The sequence below is a fragment of the Crotalus tigris genome, unplaced genomic scaffold (assembly GCF_016545835.1).
Source record: "Crotalus tigris isolate CLP2741 ecotype Arizona unplaced genomic scaffold, ASM1654583v1 scf7180000017789.496130, whole genome shotgun sequence".
Classification (NCBI taxonomy): Eukaryota; Metazoa; Chordata; class Lepidosauria; order Squamata; family Viperidae; genus Crotalus; species Crotalus tigris.
Genome location: NW_024096636.1, coordinates 34,350 through 54,413, shown reverse-complemented (window position 1 = coordinate 54,413; position 20,064 = coordinate 34,350). Strand labels below are relative to the sequence as shown.

Below are 20,064 nucleotides of genomic sequence, written 5' to 3'. Positions count from 1 at the left end.
GCCATAAAGTTGCAAGTTTAAAAGAATAGAGGGAAAACAATAAAAATGTATTAATGTAACAAGTTTGCTTTTGTCCAAATGAGAAAGGATGATCTAATTGCACTTTAAAATCAAACAAATGAAGATAAAAATGTAGGATAGTTATCAAGAACAACATAAAACCAATTAACAATTTTACAGTACAAAATAAGAATCTTTTCAAATTGCTTCAGATCGCATCTTCCAATCTTTCCTGACATACTTTTTTGTTCCATCCATGTGATGTGCAGAAATATGGTTTTCTCAGATGCAGATATACAGAATGGAATTACAGCAATGAAATAAATGTCTGTTAATAGTTAACATTTTAGCTGAGGCTTGCTTGATGAGTGACCCCAGAGCAATTAGCTATCTTGCCCAACAACTAAAAGAGACTCTGTCCATTCCTTATGAAACCAAAAGTTATTTTGAAGGAACATACAGTCTTCTCTCAGTAGGTCATATCATATCCAAGGTAGGCTAAAGAACTTATTTTGTAGTTGCTTAAAATATTTTGAAAAAAATATATTGAAATAATAAACAGAACAGCTAAAAAGCCACATACAACCAGGCACCATATAAATACAACGCCTAGAAAAGCCCAGTGCACACATTCCAGAGAGAGAGAAATTTCCTGAGAATGGGCTTGGAAGAATAAACCTTTGGTTTGATGGCTGACTCAGATTGGATCCTATATAACAGCTAAGATTCTGGAAGTTTAATTACGGAATATAGTCATATAGCTATTGTGCAGATAAAATATAAAGCATTTGCCAAACAATAGGATGTCTTACAATCTACTGTTTTGAAATTCTCAAATGAGACTACAGTTCAGTATCATGCCTAGAGGTCTATCAGTTAGATAAATAGCTGTGTAAATTTGATTAATAAATATATACATTTTTGAAGCAGCAGTACTGTCCAGGTTTGGAAGCAATAAGCTTCCCTGAGCATTCATGCAGGAAAACTGCAGGAAATAGCTCATGCTGGAAAGTCACATTTTAAAGCAAAATAATCCTTTGAAGTATTTTAGAACTTTCCATATATGAGAAGACCTGAAAAAAAATCAGGTTAGGGACAGATCGTAATGGAGAAAAATCTAACTATGTGGTCTCCAAGAGTCAACAATAACTTAATGGGACATAATCAGTTCCATTTACGGCATGGCCTATAAGCATGGAAATAGTTAGAGAGTCTATCCACAAAGTATCTCCTATTCCATCATTAAACAAGAACATTGCGCAACATTATCTGACTCATGACAAAAGATAAGAAAAAGAATGCATTACTCCAATTCCCCTCAAGGATTATGATAGAGCCACTTTATCTTAGAAAAGAATCAAGTATTTCTAAACAAGATTTCCAACTCATTAAATAGTGTACACATATCATTTTCTCTGCATCTTTGCAAACAATTTCATAAAATGAGTAAACAATAAAATGTTTAACTAGTACTGTACCCTGAAGTTGCACCTAATTGTATCATTTATTGACAAAGTTTTAAAAAAACATAAAATCGGGCCAGGGAGAAAACACTAGAAGATACTTCTCCTTATAGTATTTCTCAACCAATGCATTCCAGATGTTTTGAATTTCTAGGTAAAAATTAGAATGGTGTTCAGAAATAAATCCAAGAGAGTGGATAACAATAGATTGAAGAAGATTGCTGTGCAGCTCATCTAAACACCATATTCTTATTTTTTTACTTTTATTTGAATTAATAAATAAGAATAAAGATAGTCACTGAATTTTTAGATTACAAAATTTGTGGTTGTTCTGATTCACTGATTAGATAGCTGGGATTAGAGAAAAGCAATACCTATTTCCTATCCTGACATAATGATTTTTTATTTTAATCCTGCTCTGGAATACTTTCCCAGATGACTTTTCTAGCTTCAGTTTGAATTTATCTAATGAAGAGGCACCCACCATCTTTCTGTCACTGGTTCCATATTATTAGGATTTTTTTTCTGAACATTCAGCTAGAATCCATTTTTCTATAACACCACTGTTCCTTGTTTGAGTGTGTGCGGTTATGTTTGCTGTTGTGCAATGAAGCAAGCAGTTCTGACCTGGCATTCATTTCCTTGGGTACCATTGTAATTCTCCTAGCAAGCTTTGCCAAACAAAATGAGCTTGTTGTGACTGCAGTGTTTAATTGATGTGTGTGAGAGAGAGGGGTGGGTGGGTGGGAGAGAGAGAATTTGTTATGATTTGTTAACAGAATGTTTAACAAAGTAATTATTTTTTCTGATAGAAGAAAATGTTTGTGACTCAGGGTTGAACTGTTGGGTCCTTAGTGCTCTCTTAGCTTGGTGGTTTTCTTGGAGACATTTCATTACTAAACTAGAGAACATCATCAGTGCATTATTTTGAATTTAACTGTTATAAAAATGTATAAAGCAGTGAAGGTCATTGAGGACAGTGTCTATTGTCTCATGTTCCTGCATATCTAAAATAAAGACTGGAGATATTTTTTTTCTTGGCATGAAGTTACTTCTTAAGATTAAAGATGGGTGGAAACCAATGGGCTGGGCTTTGTCTTCCTTCCCTTTTGGTCTTTTGTCAACAGGAACAGATCATTCTAACTTCTGTTATCATACAAAGACTGCATATGACCCCAGTGGTCAAGATTGGTGAACCCTGATCTAACACTGAGACAGGTTAATGCATCTGTATTCTTTTCAAACCAACCATTCCAACTATGTCCTGCAGGTAAACTACAGAACTCTCAGTGAATTTCAAGGAGCTCTGTCTCATGCATCTATCAGGCAAAAGGATAATATGTTACCCAAAAATTATTCAGCCCAGATATTAGGCTCAGTGTGAATTCAGTACACCAGAGAGTAGCTAAATCAGCTATTTGGCAACTTTAAGTCTTGTAGACTTCAACTCCCAGAATTCCTTAGCCACAAGTCTTAAAAGTTGCCAAGTTTGGAGACCCCTGAACTAAATAGACAGAGCCTGGCTGAAGGCACAATTAATTGTTTATTATAGCGACACAATATGCTAGATGATAACAAAATAATGGGACTGTATCTTGCATGTAGATGGGGCTTGGAATTTAAGGCTTTGTAGAGTTCAGGTTTTCTTTAAATAAAACAAATGTGAATCCCATTTTAAGCTTGGCTTGTGGCTCACCAGTCTTTCCCATTTCAAAACTGACACACAACTGGATTTCAGTGGTGCATCTGTCTGAGGCTTTGGGAAGCACAAAAAAGACCCTTTCATCTTCCACTTCAGTTCTAGTGATGTAGCAATAATACATTTAAATGTCATGCTGAGATCTAGGTGTGCCTACGAATTTAAAGCAGTCACAAGGAGTCCAGTTCCAGTTAAAATTATAGCCTAGAGGGGATAGAAGCAATTGGATTAATCTTTTCATCCAATTTTGTTTGGGAACAAACAAGCCCTTAGGAGTTTGTTTATTTTGGCCAGGGCAACAGGAAAAGCCAGCATCCTTTCTCATGGTGCAATCCCTACCCGGCTCTTTCCACGTTTGCTTCATGTTGTGCAAATAGGAATCTGCCTAATACCATCTCAGACTGGTCCGTCAATCTAAACCATACCTGTTCTGACTCTCAGTGGCTTTTTATGATTCCACAGGCTCAGCCCTGCCTGGAGAGGCCAAGCATAGAATTTAGAGCAGTGGTTCTCAACCTTTTTAACGCCGCGACCCCCAACCGGTCGTAAGTCGAGGACTACTCAACCGGTCATAAGTCGAGGACTACTCAACTGGTGCAGCACCGTTTGCAGAATGGGACTTTTGGCAGGCTCAGCAGAGCAGAGACAGCCTGGACAATTCCTATTGGCTTTTGAAAGCCAATAGAATTAGACTCTATTCAAGAGCGTCTATTCTATTGGCTTTCAAAAGCTAATAGAATAAAAGGGAGTAGAACAGCTAAGGAAAAGGGGGAAAAATGGCAGACTGCGTTGTTTGGCGACCCCCGTGAAATGGTTGTTCGACCCCAAATGGGGTCCCGACCCACAGGTTGAGAACCACTGATTTAGAGCCTTCTCACCCACAGCATATCAAGGGGTCCTTGGTGCTCACTGAGCTTTTTTGATTTTTTGCAGTCATTTCATTACTGTGCTGATGATGTTACCTAGCTTGGGTAATGAAAGGTCTTCAAAGAAACATCCCAGCTCAGAGAGCACCAAGACCCCTCATTTCAATCCTGAACTACAAATATTCTCCTTTATGGGCACAGTATCTCCTTTCCCACTCTGTTACAGCCCTTCCTATAAAGGAAAAAGGAAGTATATCTAATCTTCAAGATGCTGTAAGGCAGAAGTGCCCAACCTCTTGGGCACTAGGGACCAGTTCCATGGAGAAAGGTTTTTCTGTGGACTGGAGAGGGAGTGGTTTTGTGTGCTGCCTGCATCCCACGGATGGGGCTTTGCTTGTTTGTGCGGACCAGTTGCTGGCATGCCACGGCCCGGTACCGGTCCACGGCCCAGGGATTGGGGACCCCTGCTGTAAGACACAATCAGAAGCAACACAAAGAGCTGATCAGAGTGGTATGTTTATTGCCTATTGATAGGAATCTCGCCAGAGAAATGCACAGAACTTTTAGATAAACCCTGCAAAGCTTTGGGAGGATCACCTTTCAGCCATTTTCCTCCCCATCAGTGATTCAAGGCTAGCCAACCGTTTTACTCCTCCCCTCAAGTCAGCTCCAGAATGTACTACGGATGCTACTTAAATAGCTTCCTAAATTAAACATTTAACGGTCTAATCCAGTGTTATTTTCAACTTTGGCCATGTTCAGATCTGTGGACGTCAACTCCCCAAATTCTCCAGGCAGCCTTGCTGGAAAATTCTGGGAGTTGAAATCCACATATCTGAAAATGGTTACGGTTGAGAAACACAGATCTAATCCTTGTAGATTCCTATTTGCTTACATAGCAATGCTATTTTCTTTTAAAACACAGACACTTTTGCCTTGGCTTCACAGGTAGTCCTCAATTTGCAATCATTCATTTAGTAGCTGCTTAAAGTTACCAAGGCACTGAAAAAAGTGACTGATGACTGGTCTCCACATTTATGACCGTTGCAACATCCCCACGATTATGTGATCAAAATTCAGGTGCTTGGCAACCTGTATGTATTATTTACAACAGTTGCAGCATTCTGGGGTCATGTGATCATCATTTGAGACCTTTTCTGTTGGCTATTGATAAGCAAAGTCACTGGGGGAATTCAGATTCACTTAAAGATCACATGATTCATTTCACAACTGCAGTGATTCATTTAACAATTGGGGCCATAAAAGCTCATAAAGTAGGGTACAACTCACTTAACAATCACCTTGCTTAGCAACAGAAATTCTGGTCCCAATTTGATCATAAGTTGAAGACTACCTATAATCTGTTTGCTACCCACAAGTTTGTAGACTTAACATCTTTGTTTTTGATAGTCTGCATGGGAATGTTCTAGTGGTGCAGGCAAATCTACAAAAGAAATGGCTTAAGTTTTGTAATTTTATCTACTGACAAGTGGAACTATCTTCTTTAAACATGACATGTTAATACATAGTGTTGCATGATTCCTGCAGTCATGCAGGTATGATTAACTGCTTGGACACAGCACCACAAGTAATCTTTCCACATCAATTACAAAACTTTAAATTTGATTCAATTCAATTTGCTTTTTCTGTTTGTTTGTTTGTTTGTTTTAAGGGCAGATAAGGGTCTGCAAACATACTGATAGCAGCCAGTTGGAAGACAGAGTAGAGATTAGGGTTGGGAGTAACAGATGCAAAGAAGGTGGGGTGATGAGAATCCGTATATAGCATGCAGAAAAAACCAAAAGGTGAAGAAAGGAGATTTAGCAGAACATTACCTGACAGTCTGGCAGCGATGCCTCCTGGTTAGTTGTGAGCGGTATGGCGGTAGTGAGGCAGCAGGCTGCTGACAATCTACAAGAGACTGATAAATTAGGCATATACACAAAGAGATGACACAAAAGGTTAGTAAGTAATAAACACACAAGGCAGGTGGTAGAAGAGATTTAGTGAGGAATGCTGCTCTATTTACAAGTCAAGAGGTTAATCGGTTAAAGCATTGATAAAGGCTGACAGAAACCCTCAACTGTTTCAAACAGGAGTCTTATTTTAAAGGTATCCCTGACTTGCTCTGAGTTAACAGCCTGAGTTAACATTGGGCAGATTCAAAGTGTATTCTCAAAGATCACTTGCTAATCTAAATGGTATTTACTATTGCCCTGCTAAGTTATCATCATTTGTGATTCTCGGATTGGTATGGGATACAGAAGGGAAAGAAGATGGATCCTTGACTACAATCAATTGGGTAGTGACCACAGTTTAGAAAGTGGTTTTGCTTCTCTCATTGCAAAATCTAGTAAAAAAAAAAATGCTATACTCGGATTGAAAAAACATGAAATCATTTATATTAGGGGCAAAGGGACTATGATTAATTTCAACTATACTTGAATCAGGCTATCAATAAATAGATTTCTTCCAAGTTCGTAATCAATATCTAAATTAGCCATAAGCATAATTTTTTTGCTTGGTGTTAAATACAGCTGAACATTGTCAAATTCTATAAAGATCTATACTGCCCTCCAATGGCATATATATGGTATGACTGTTAAAACAAATCACAATGGTAAAATAGGACTGTAATGGTGTGTTTAATGACCTTGAGAAGGAAAGTGCTACATTTTACAATATTATTTCACCAACACAACTTGTTGTGTAATTACTCAAAGTGTTGAGTAATACTCTGAGAAAAGTCATTTATATTTCAGCTTTGTAACTGTATTTATAATTATATACTGATGCCTGGAAAAAAAAACACGGCACATTTAAAATGATAAAAATGTTTCATCATCTGAACTCAGTACTCAGTTAAAGAACTTGGAAATGGGAGAATTTCCCTCAGAAAAAAATCTTGTTGATTACTTTAAAAAGTGTAATTGCATTCAAGAATTTAGATGGATGTGTTCAACCACCTTTTTCTCACTAAGGTCTAGGGCAATTGGAGAATAACCTACATAGAGTGCAAAAGGCAATTTATTTATGATTTTTATTTCTATTTTTTTTTTTATAAAAAAGCAGGATTTAAAAGCAAGCTCTAGTGTTTTAGAAAAAAATATATAAATAGTGGCATTTTATATATAAGGACTCTATAAGTGATGTGAGAAGGTTTTTCAGAAAGAATTTCAGTTATTTTAGGATATTATAGTTTGCTGGAAGATTATTTGAATTTGTAAATTGATTTTTTATATAAATGGTGAAATATATATATATATAAAACCAATAATCCTCTTTCATATAATATATTAATATATATTAAAGATAAAACAGTGGAATTCTTACATTCTCATAATGTCAGGGATCATCTCTAAAGTTATGGGGGAGGGGTTGTTTTCAATGGAGATGAAGTTCTTTTGAAATCTATGAATAAGCATCAACCTGCCTCTTGGAGCCTAGATCCCAGCTGTCAAATAAGGAAAAAATTGATATAAAAACATAAAAGGGCTTAACAAGTGCTAGGAGAGCCTTCGCACAACTTCATGTTGTATGCCAGTTGTGCTGTTTCTTGAATAGTGAGGCCCTGTGCACAACCACTTATGCCCTAGTCACCTCCTGGCTGAATTACTGCAACACACTACCTGGGGCTACTCTTAATTCAGAGATGAGATCTGTCCATCCTCTTTCTGGCCCTCTGGAACAGCCTAAAATGTGGCTCTGCTGTTTAGCTTAGGGTCCCAAGAGGGGTGTGTTACATTGGGGGTGGCTGACAGTGAAGATGCTCACTCCCAGGCTGCTGATCTTCTTGGTTCTTTACTTTTAATCTTTTTATTCTGGGTTTTTTTTTTAGAACTTTTTACTTTTTATTATTTTGTAAGCCACCCAGAGTTGCTGAACTAGTGAGATAGGTGGTGTAGAAATTTAATAAACAAATAAATGCATGGACCTCTTCTTGTAAGAATCTATCACTTATAAACTTCTTTGGCAGTTCCCTGTTTCTTTAACTTTGGTTCAGTATAATTTGAATCCATTTCCACCCTCCCACAAACTATAGCAAAGGCATGTATACATACAAAAAGCATTAAAACATGCCTCCACAGATTATTATCTCATTGCCTGAAAGATGGGTGTTTGTGTGCATGTGTGTATATAATTTAAAGATGTTCCTAATTTTACCAGCAGCTTCATCCAATTCATCCTTTCACTTTTGTGGATTGACACACTGGACAAAATAATATGTGATATATTCAGTTTTGGCTTATTATGATAAGTTCTAAACTAAGTCTTAGTACAACATAGGAACCCAGTGAATATATGCATGATTTTATAAACTGAGTTCATAAATATGTGATACTGTACTTTAAGGGATTACAATAACATGCAGGTTCACACAACATGCAAAACTAAAGTCAGACAAACCATATTACAGTATGTTGTGCAAACCAGCTTAAATCTTAAGTCTTATATCTGACATCTCATCCACATCAAGGTCTCAAGGTGGCTCTGGGGGATAACCAAGGAATCACTCCATACCTATGTTGACAGACAGCTCTATAATACACCAAATACTTTGGATCTCCTTCTGACCTTCAGCCTGATATTTGTCAAGTGGTAAGTGCTTTTAGGTCGGAGGAGTTTATCTTCACTGCCAGTTTTTCACATGAAAGTGTGAATCTGAAGAAACTTAAATGAGCCATATCTATTTGCTGAAGATTTATTTGTTCAGTCTAACCAGCATGGCAGCAACGTTCCTTAACTTTAACAGTAAGGATCAGGGAATAATAGCACACGCCATGTTCCATTGTGGCAGCGCTAAGAGACCATTGTTCAGGATTCCATTTTCTTTCTCCCACATTTGCCATTTATCCTTTTTCCCAATAATTCTAGTTCTTCATTAGAAAGGATGGAAATGCCACTATGTTCTTCTTGGTGAAGGACATGTGACTACTGTAGGTTCAACTGCTTCTTCATTAAGTCTTGTATATTGAATAATTAAAGCCCTCTCAAACAAAGCATCCCAACAGATGCTGTTTATGTCTTCCAAGTAACAGCAAATACTGGCACTAACAATAACATACAAGGATCACAGCAGAAGAAAAAAGACCAAGATGAGTAGGTACAAAATCCTTTCCCAGAACAAGTCAGAGTTCTTTTTTGCATTATTCCTATTTTCTTTTACAGAGGGAAGTGATCAGACTGTGAGGACATTAGTAATGTTTTTTAACACTTAGATCAATTATGTTAGAAGTCATTACATGACTTAATAATGCTATTCAAAGAAAATATGTTGAAGCACATTCTGTGAAACATTGTATTTTCACATTTGCTTCATTTCCATTCCTAACACAGAGACTGCTATATAGTTGGATGTCAAGATCAGGTTGCACAACCCACTAAATCATAATATATTAAGGCCACATGTGATGTACAAACACAAGAAACATTTCAAGTTTTTAACAAAAGGCTGCACTCTGTCTTCTTCATCTCATCATCTAAGTAGTTTGCTTATTGTCAGTCTTCTCTTGATCTGGAAGGATAAGTAGAATATTCTACTTATCTTTCTATTTTTGTTTGTTGGTGGCAGTTAAGATCTTAACCTTCTAGAGGTCCCTGAGGATGCTAATTTTAATGTTTTATGAACAGTTGATACTTTTTCTTCTGTTTCTTGATAGACCTAGCAATGGTCACCTCAGTTTCTTGCTTAAAATATCAAGTTATACTAAACCAAAAATCCATCTAATCCAACACCTTCAGTTGCTCTATGAGGTGAGTGGTTTCTAAATGTAATAAAGAAACAAATAAATAAAATCCTGACTAGTAGCCAACACTGCCAAACTCCATTAACAGCAGTTGCCACAATAGTTACCACGAATCTTTATCATTAATAGCAACAGCACTTAGACTTATATATTGCTTCAAAGTGCTTTACAGCCCTCTCTAAGCGATTTACAGGATCAGCATACTGCCCCCAACAATCTGAGTCCTCATTTTACCGACCTCAGAAGGATGGAAGGCTGAGTCAATCTTGAGCCAGTAAGAATAGAACTGCCGAACTGCTAGAAATGTGCAGTCAGCAGAATTAGCCTGCAGTACTGAATTCTAACTACTGCACTACCACGGCAGGTATCTGGCATGTATATTCATATTCCCTTTGTACATGATGTTCTGTTTAGGAATCAAAGCAAGCAGGTAATGAAAATTTTGTTCTACATATGCAGAACCAAAGTCTCTGAAGTAAACAAATTTGTTTTTTGCTTACAGACAGATCTCGCCATAGTGCCTGGTTTTATCCTATTTTTCTGTTATTAATAAATGTCTAACAATGTAAGTAACAATACAACAATAATATTGAGGATGGCAGCAGAATCAATATATTGTTTTGTTAATTAATGTTGAGTAAAGTTTAATCTGTAGCATACTGAGTCAGAGTCATACTGTTTGGAGCAGCAAATAAGATTTAATAATAAATAAAATTATTTAAATGTGATAACTAAGAAAACTAAGAGTTTTCCCACCTGGACATGTAAAGAATTAGACAAGATGGAGCCAGGAAGACTGATTTGGCAAAGATATATTCTTTGTATATTCTTGCTTTTGACAATTTACACACTACTGTGTACTGTTGGAAAAAACCTCTTGTTCCAGTGACTACTCACCAATCTCCTGAAAACTGTGATGCAAATCAAAACTTTTTACCATTGATGTTGAGGTACCAATAGAATTCACAACAGCATTGGTTCTCAAATTTCATTTGCTATCAACATGAATTAAACTGTTCTTGTTCCAAATATATAAGTAAATAATGTATATATAACAATATATCATTTGAAGTTGTCCATATCTCTGTTTTGCCATAAATGTAGAGATTTAAACTATGAGGATTGTGTTAAAATCTGTTTAATAGATTTTTAAAGAATATTCTCTTGTGGAACAAATATCAGAGTAAGACTACAGCATATTATTTGTGCCTCATTACCAATTTGCTTTCAGATCTCAACAATCTCATATACCTGTCTGTTGTTACTCCATGCAGGGGTTGTCAACCTTGGCAACTTTAAGACGTGTGGACTTCAACTTCCAGAATTCCTCAGTGTGTTGAAGTCCACACGTCTTAAAGTTGCCAAGGTTGAGAACCCCTGCTCCATGGGGAAAAGCAACCACCTAATCTTCATTTATAAATCACAGTAAAAAGTCAGATCACGTTCTGCCAATGCTTTTTATAATAATATAAATGTGCATATTATTAACATTTTAGAACAATGTTTAAAATCTAGGGTAAGTTTGGGTTATCTATCTCAAGTAGATTTGGGACAAGCAAAATAATTTTTCATATATACATATCAGGCCTCAAGATGTGGAAATTTTCATTGATTTAGCTAACTTTAAAAAGGGTATTAAACACATCATGCAATATTTAAATAGATTTTCCATATTCAAAGACATTATACCATTGAATTAGGCCCTAGAATTTAAAGAATGAAGAAGACTTTTGCCTTCACATCCTACTTGTAAGCATCACCATGGACTTCTTGAAGACCTTTGACTCTGTCTTACCATTGTAGGAAAAGGGGTCCTTAACTTTAACAAACACATCTTTCTGAGTCTTGGATTTTGCACTGTATATTCTAGTAAAATGGGAGGGCATCAGGTGGGAGATTGTAGAACAACTGACATTCTGGCTTGCTCAGAAGGAAGAAAACAAGCGTTCAGCTCTTACATTTAATATACACAAACGTTTTGTTGCAATTAAAGATATCATAGACCAGTGTTTCTCAACCTTCACTACTTCAAGATATGTGGATTTCAGCTCCCATGCTGGCTGAGGACTTCTGGGAGTTAAAGTCATACATTTTAAAGTTGTTAAAATTGAGAAACACTATAATACATTAAACAACATATATGCTGACACTGAGTACAGAGTATAACCATAGGATTCTACACTTAATTTTTTTTTTAATACTGAAATTTTCTACAGAAATACGATTTTAGTCATTCCTCACTAAATCAGCTGAAAGATTAGCTAGCAGGTTAGTGAAGTAGAAGACAGAAAAAGTAACATTTTTCCTTTCTTTCCTTCAGTTATACAGTACATAGAAATAATGGGCAACACTTAAATGAGTGTACTGTACCTGCTCATTTAAATACATAGCACATAAATTCAAGATTCAACAGGAAAAAACCTTTCAAGATATCATTTTGCAGAACATAATTCTGAAGAAAGAGGTAGCTTGCTGCCCTTGTTTACTATATTTTTTTACAAACTCTATGGGCCAAAATGTAAAGTTAAGTCCAAAACTGTTCCCATAATAAACTCAATAATATAAGTGTAGGCAATCTTTAGATGATGGAATAGGGGTAATCAAGCCAAGAGAGTGGGGCAGCATTTTCCAGAGGGGAGCATTTTGAGGGGAGCTTCTCTCTGAATTTTTTGAACTACATTCACCTTATCTCATCTTTTGAATATTTCACAAAATGGCAGGAAGTTCTGCAAAATTACCGTAAGTGGACACAATCCAAGTGAGACAGTGATACTTTACAACAAAAACATCTAGATAGTTAAAAAGAGAGAGTTCATTCATTGTGCATGTGACAGTTGTTTCTTTGCAACTCTTGCTGCAGTGAGCGTGTGCCAAACGGATCACCATTCAGATGTGAGCACAATTTCAGAAATGAATGTAAATCTGATCAATGCAGACTAAGCACTTTCTATCAAATTGCTATTTGTTTTAATGAACCCATTTCAATTTTTAAAACTACATGGTGCAGAAACCTGACATTTCATGGCAAGGTAGAGAGAGTCTGCAAGGAAGATTTGAATCAGTATGTTACAGCTGCAATCAATGTTGCAGTGCATTCCCACAAAATATCAGTGTGAGATACACAATAAATGTACATGTTGTAATTTTCTATCTCTGCTTAGGAGGCTAACACATAGAGGTACTCTGTAGGAACAAAGGAATAAGTAGAATATTTTTAGATAAGGAAACATTCCTAGAGAGTAGTAAATTTAGTAAACTGTAAGTGTGATAAGACAGACAGAAAATATATGTCTGACTTGGGCCTATCAGCTGGACCCAAGGAGGAGGGACTGTGCGGCTGGGAAAATTGTATTTAAACTGCTGAGATCTGTAACTAGGTGTGGTCTCTTGCTTGAAGCTCAGAGATCCACTAGCCTTTGCAAATGCTTTGTTAATAAAACTTTGTCATCTCCAATAATTTTAGTGTGAGCCTTTTTTCTCATATCAGGGAACGATTAGGGTTTCTCCCAGACAATCATTGCCTCTCTGTTCCATTTCATTCTTCTTTTTCTATACTCACTCACAACCTCCAATACAGGAATGGGCAACTACAGCCCCTTTGTGACCTGTGGATTTCAACTCCCAGAATTCCTGAGCCAGCCATTTTGATTCAGGATTCTGGGAGTTGATGTCTACAGGTTGTAAAAGAGCCATAGCTAGCTACCCACCATTGAACTACCTAACTGCTGCATTCATGATCCATATTGGTCCATATTGACCAATTCTGGGGTCTCTCCACAGTTTTTTTCCCCAAGTTTACACCAATTTCTGGATTCCACAGGTCCTGTTTTAGCACTATATCTACTAACCATTTAAATAGCAATTATAACAATTTCCCAGATTTGAGAAAAAGCACAGCTCTGCAAAGCTTTTTATCTGTCATTTGTGATCTTCCCATACAAGATTTAAGAAAATGTGTGGTTATTTTCTACCTATAAAGATGGGTACAATTGTCTATTAGACTATTTTGTATCTACTACATTTCTAGGATGAAAAAGAAAGAGTGCAACCGAATCTTAAGTATTCCCATGTGAAACTGTTTTTCTGATGGATACATCTACATCCTCAAATAAATAACCCAATAAGATTTGCTCAAATAGGGTTAAGAAACAACAGGCTGCACACAAAGCTCTCATTAAGCCTTTCAGGAAAAAGGTTCTAAATATATTCATGGACATCTTTTTTTAAAAAAATGTTCTTGTTAAAGAATGTCTATACTTTCTTCTTTTTGTCATGGTTTCATGCACTTTGTTTTTTATTCTTTGAGGATGTCAACTGTTTTATTTGCTGGTCTATGACCATAATGTATATCATCACAAAATGTTCATTTCTGGAATTCCTAAAAGATTTCAATAAATATTTAAGAAATTGTGGATATAGTGCAACAGCAGTTTTATGCAGAATGCTTTATGAGTCAAAGGCTTCTCTGTTCTGGTTGAAATCACCGCAGTTAGAAACATCATGCACTTTGCCACATGCAAGATAAAAAGATCTGAAGAAAATATGTGAGAAAATAACTTGTAGTATCACAAATGCTTACATCATGTTTCTTAGAATGGAATGTAAATTCTGAGACTTGACTAAAGGACACAGAAATATAACCAGACCTTAGTAAACAGCTCAAAGCAGTGGCACCAAGAGGTAAAGTGTGATTAATTAGTTGGTTTGTTAAATAGATTAAATCAAATAATATCCTTGAATTCCTTCCCCTTCCCTTAAGGGGAAATTATTTCCAGATTTGAAATAGGATTTGCATAAAATTGTACCACCTCTGGGATGATTCTGTGCATATGCAATGCTCATTGAATTAGTTCAGTGCATATAATTCAAACATGGTTAATCTAAAATAACGATGAAACAAATACTGGTAAAGACAGGGTATATTAAACCAAAAACAGAGAATCATGGACACAAAAGAATACTTTAAGAAAACGGAAGTAGGTTTGATAAGGAATACTGTTTTTCATTTCCCAGCAGAATTAACTAATTGCCTAAATACAGAATGCAGAAGTTTTTAGATTTCCTACTCATCCACTTTGGTGAATTCCATGTGCAAATAAGGTTCCCTACTTTTATCCAAGGCGTCATTCATTTCAGTTTTTCCTATATACAGATAGTCCTCGATTTACAACAGTTCACTTAGTGACTATTCAAAGTGACCATGGCACTGAAAAAAGTGACTTATGATCATTTTTCACACTTATGACCATTGCAGCATTCCTACAGTCACATGATCAAAATTTAGATGCTTGCAACTGACTCATATTTATGAGGGTTGCAATGTCCTGCAGTCATGTGATCCACTTTTGCAGACTTCTGACAACCAAAGTCAATGGGGAAGCCAGATTCACTTAACCACCGTGTTACTAATTTACCAACTGCAGTGATTCACTTAACAACCATGGCAAAAAAAAGTTGTGAAATGGGGCAAAACTCATTTAACAAATGTTTCACTTAACAACAGAAATTTTGGGCTCAATTGTGGTCGTAAGTCAAGGATTACCTATAGTGAATGGGCCATACATAAGCCATAAATCACATTCATGTTAGCTTGCAAATATCAACCAGGATGGCTTTATAATGTCTTCTTGTTTGAACTATATAGTTCAATCCCTTTTCACATATTCTGAAATTCAGCCTTTCTTAGCTATAATTATGACTGCCAGAACATTATTATTATGATACCCAGAGGCAGCTGCAACAAGAGAAAGGAGTGCATTCTTGCATTCTTGATAAAACACAAGCTGTGAATTTTTCCCTTGAATAATCAAGCTCTATTAAAACAATTATCCAGCTATTGTTTGAAATGTATACATAAATCCAAGCTGCATGTGAAAATACTGAACATATGGCAGGTCTGTGGGAGATTTGGCTGCCTTCAAATGAATTGCTTTTTGTTGTTTTCCATCGCCAGGACTGGAGTTATGAACACTGCAGAGCCAGTGAGAGCACCTTTATTGTCCCATCCTCTCATTAACTAGAATAACAAGTATTTTACTACATAGCTCCAGAATTACTGTAGTTATTTGCCTATGTTAGAGGCATGTTGGGGACAGGTCTGCCACAAAATGGTATGCAAATTGTACAACATACAAGGGTACCTACCACATGATTGGTGGCACCAGTTGCCTTTTAAAAAACAAAAATATCAAAAGCTAAATGGTACAGTTATATAAAAAGAGAAGAAGGACCTGGAAGGGGACTTTTAAACTGTTTTTTTTTTAATTTTATATGTTTTAAAACTTGGGGGGCCTGGGAGAGGACACAAAGTGGAATTCTGCACAACGGTGCCTTGTATATCAGCAGTGGACCTAGTTAAGGATATGAAGAAGGCACCTCTGTATCACGTATAAATGATATATTAGATCAGGGGTCTCTAACTCCCAGTCCGGGAACCGGTACCAGTCCACAGCATGCCAGCAACCGGTCCGCACAGCCCCATCCGTGGGATGCAGGCAGCACACAAAACCACGCACTCTCCGGTCTGTGGAAAAACCTCTCTCCACAGAATCGGTCCCTGATGCCCAGAAGGTTGGGGACCTCTGCATTAGATGTTTTTTTGATCATATACTTGTGAGATTTAAAACCCCCAAATTTGATACTCACAATTCGAAGACAAGTCTGGTTAACAAAAACAAAGGTTTATTGGAGAAAAACATTAAAATAAAAAAAAAAAGAAAAGCGGTTGCAAGCGCGGCCTCTTAGACCCTTCCCAAATGGATTGAGTTCAAAGAGCACAAAAAGCAGTTTTCAAGCTATACATTTTATACCCTTTTACAATGCACACCACGCCTAAGAAGCCCTCCCAACTCTCCCTTATTCTCTTTAGTCATTCTTTATGTTGTTTTACACTTTTAAAGGGTCATCCTGACAATTTCCTTTTACTTGTAATTTTCCTTGTCTCCTGGGGAGCTTTTAGCAAGTCATATTTCATTGTCTTTACTGACTACCATTTGTGGTCACTTTGCATAGGCAGGAAACAGCAAACAGATAGTTTCACACCTTGGTATTACATTTGATACAATTTATAAAAGAATAACCTTTATTTATTTCCTTTATAATACTGTATATTAGCATATATATGGGTCCATTTTTATCATTCCTGCCATAGGTTTCCTCTCTATGGCTTTGTGAGGAAGTTGATAATTAGGGATGCCTTGAATATGCATTTGGTGCTACCTAAAATACTAGTTCAAAATGTTAGGTAGGTTAGCAATGATCATGCTGGCTAAATCATTACGTTCAAAGGGGTAATAATAGAGAGGTTAGCTTAGCAATGGTCATTCAAGGGCCATAAAAAGGAAAAAAAACTTCAAACCATAGAATTAAAGCCTTCAGAATATTGATTATTTCTGAATAAAAAATAAAGGGAATGAATACATCAAGTTGTAATGAAAAATAGAATTCAAAGAAGGGATAAACAGAGGAGATGGGAAGAATTCAGAAGGAAGCCTGTACCAGTCTTTTAAATTTCTGTCCCCCCCCCCGCCTCCTTCCTCTTTTTGCCTGAGTCTGACCTTTGTCACCAATTAGAGATCAATAGCCATAAAATGAAATATTTGGCTGACTGCAACAAACAATAATAATGTCTTAATTTATTTTACTTAAAAGGGTATAGAAATGAATCTGGATTTCTAGGTAGCATGGACAGGCTTGACTGATTGATGTGAGAATGAGTTAATTCTTTTAATAATTTGTTCTAGACACTGGGTGGCAGCTTAACCCAACTGTTTGGAGGCAACTTCAAACAATGTCTGGATGGAAGAAAACCTGTCCCATATGTAAGGGATAAAATAATGAGATTGGAAATTGTTATCGTTGGAGTTTTCTGATTATGGGACTTGAGGAAGTATGAATCCAGTCATAACAATATGTTATTACCATAAGTCTCTAAGCCAATTTATAGCATGGCTTGGTTCGGAAATCTTATCTGCTAACACATTCTATTCTGGAATGCTTGTCAAATGTAGTATTGAAACGAAGGGGCAACATTTGAGTTTCTTTCCAGATGGATGGTTTGCAGGCAATTGTTAGATTACTTATTCTAATTCAGTCCCCCTTAATATGTATGAAATACCGGTATTTGTTTAAGTATCAGAAAAACCACTGACAATTTTCCAATAACTTTTTGCTTTTTATCATCTTCTTTGGAACAATTCTTCATCTCCCTTATGAACACACTCATGGAAAAACAGCTTAGTTTACTTCAAGTAAACATAAAGTGATTCAATACTGATTTTATTTCCAAAAGTTATCTTAAATTTTGAAAAACTTTACAAACATTGTATTATTTCATCCTAATGCAATTCATACAATTAAAACCTCTAGAAATAGCTCTTTCAGATGAAAGATTTAAAGCCATCAGAGGATCAAAATACCAGGTGGCATGATTGATAAATTTGTTTTGATGTTCATCCATAAAGCTCCTAATCTGCTGGCCCATAAAAACCTTAATATGGTATGATCACATCTAATGATCAGAAAATGATGACAATGCTACTAGTAATTTTAATCATAATAAAACTATTCGCTCAAAACACATTCCTCTAAGTCAGTCAGACATGATTAATGGTTGCAGATGGCAAAACCATACACTATTAGACTGACATAAAAGTGATTATGTCAGAAAACAGACTAGTTAGCAAGATAAGGAGTTAAAGATTGCATATTCAAGGTACCAAAGGAATAACATGATTTTTTAGCGCACTTAAGCAAATTAGCCATTTTTAGTAATGCTGCTTTAATTTTTCTTTTAATGACCCTGTAATCCCTTGTACCGGTATAGAGTCAGGGCGACTGAAGAGAGTGTGAGAGTTTACTAGCCAGATGCCCTTCCTGACATCTACGGAAAGTTCACAGCAGATAATTACTCACTGCACCCAGAAAGAAACATTTGCTGCTACCTCCTGATTGTGAGGCGAAAATTCTACCTCTAGGCCACCATGCCACTCAGTAATGCCAGTTTAAATATCAGAACAGAAATACTCAAAAGGCAGGCATCCCTGAAAACTAGGCATTGATATTATTACTATTATTATCGATCATCGCAGTCAGCCAGATGTTCAGACTGGATTTAGCATTTTGTCTACCTATCGAGTCCTTACCCAGGACCTGGGATAGGCAGATGTGGATGTTTGATGGTATTACAGATATCGTCGCAGGATGGAAGCAATTCCTAATAAGGCCGCCTTTTGCAATTGACTAATAGCGAATTTGTCAATGCCAATGGTGTTCAAGTGGTGCTCCAGTTGTTTTGGGATTGCACCCAAGGAGCCTATGACTATTGGTACTACCCTTGCTTGCTTTTGCCACAGTCTTTCTATTTCTATTTGTAGGTCTTTGTATTTTGTTATCTTCTCCAGTTCTTTCTCTTCTATTCTGCTGTCTCCAGGCACTGCCACGTCCACTATCCAGACTTTTTTGTCTTTCTTATCGACAATTGTTAAGTCTGGGGTGTTATGTTGCAGGTGCTTGTCTGTTTGAATTCTGAAGTCCCAGAGCAGTTTAATTTTATCATTTTCTATGACTTTCTCTATTTTATGATCCCACCAGTTTTTGCTTACAGGCAAATGATATTTTTTGCAGATCTTCCAATGCACCATTGTTGCTACTTTGTCATGCCGCTGCTTGTAATCAGTTTGTGCAATCTTCTTGCAACAGCTTACCAAGTGGTCCACTGTTTCTTCAGCTTCTTTGCATAGGCGGCACTTACTGTCTGTTGCTGTCTTCTCAATTTTGACTTTGTATGCATTTGTCCTTAAGGCTTGGTCTTGTGCAGCCAGAATTAGTCCCTCGGTCTCTTTCTTCAATTTTCCTGCTCTTAGCCATTGCCAGGTTTTATTATTATCTGCTTTCCCAGCTATTTTTTTCATGTATTGGCCATGTAGTGCTTTGTTTTCCCATGCCTCTATTCTGTTCTTCATTTGGTCTTTCTTGTAGGCCAGTTTGGTCTCTCCAGTAGTTAGTAAGCCTTCCTGATATACTAATTTCAGTGCATCTTCATCATTGTTCTTCAGATATTCTTCCAAAGCCATTTTTTCTTCTTCAACCATCTGATGTACTTGTAGCATTCCACGCCCACCTATTTGCCTTGGTAGATAAAGTCTATCAATGTCACTGCGTGGATGAAGGGCATGATTCATTGTCATTATTTTTCTGGTCTGCCTATCCATTGCTTTTAGTTCTGCTTGAGTCCAGTCCACTATTCCAGCTGTGTACCTAATGACTGGGATTGCCCAGGTGTTGATTGC

At 36.7% G+C, this 20,064-nt stretch overlaps 1 protein-coding gene across 1 annotated transcript in view; it reads right to left on the bottom strand.

Moving 5' to 3' along the window:
• LOC120307497 (protein bicaudal D homolog 1-like) overlaps positions 1 to 20,064 on the bottom strand; it is a 55,171-nt gene that overhangs the window by 7,390 nt on the left and 27,717 nt on the right. The window contains exon 6 of the mRNA XM_039342340.1: positions 5,864 to 5,939. Within this exon, the coding sequence (XP_039198274.1) occupies positions 5,864 to 5,939 (76 nt within the window). The remainder of the gene's footprint in view (positions 1 to 5,863; positions 5,940 to 20,064) is intronic.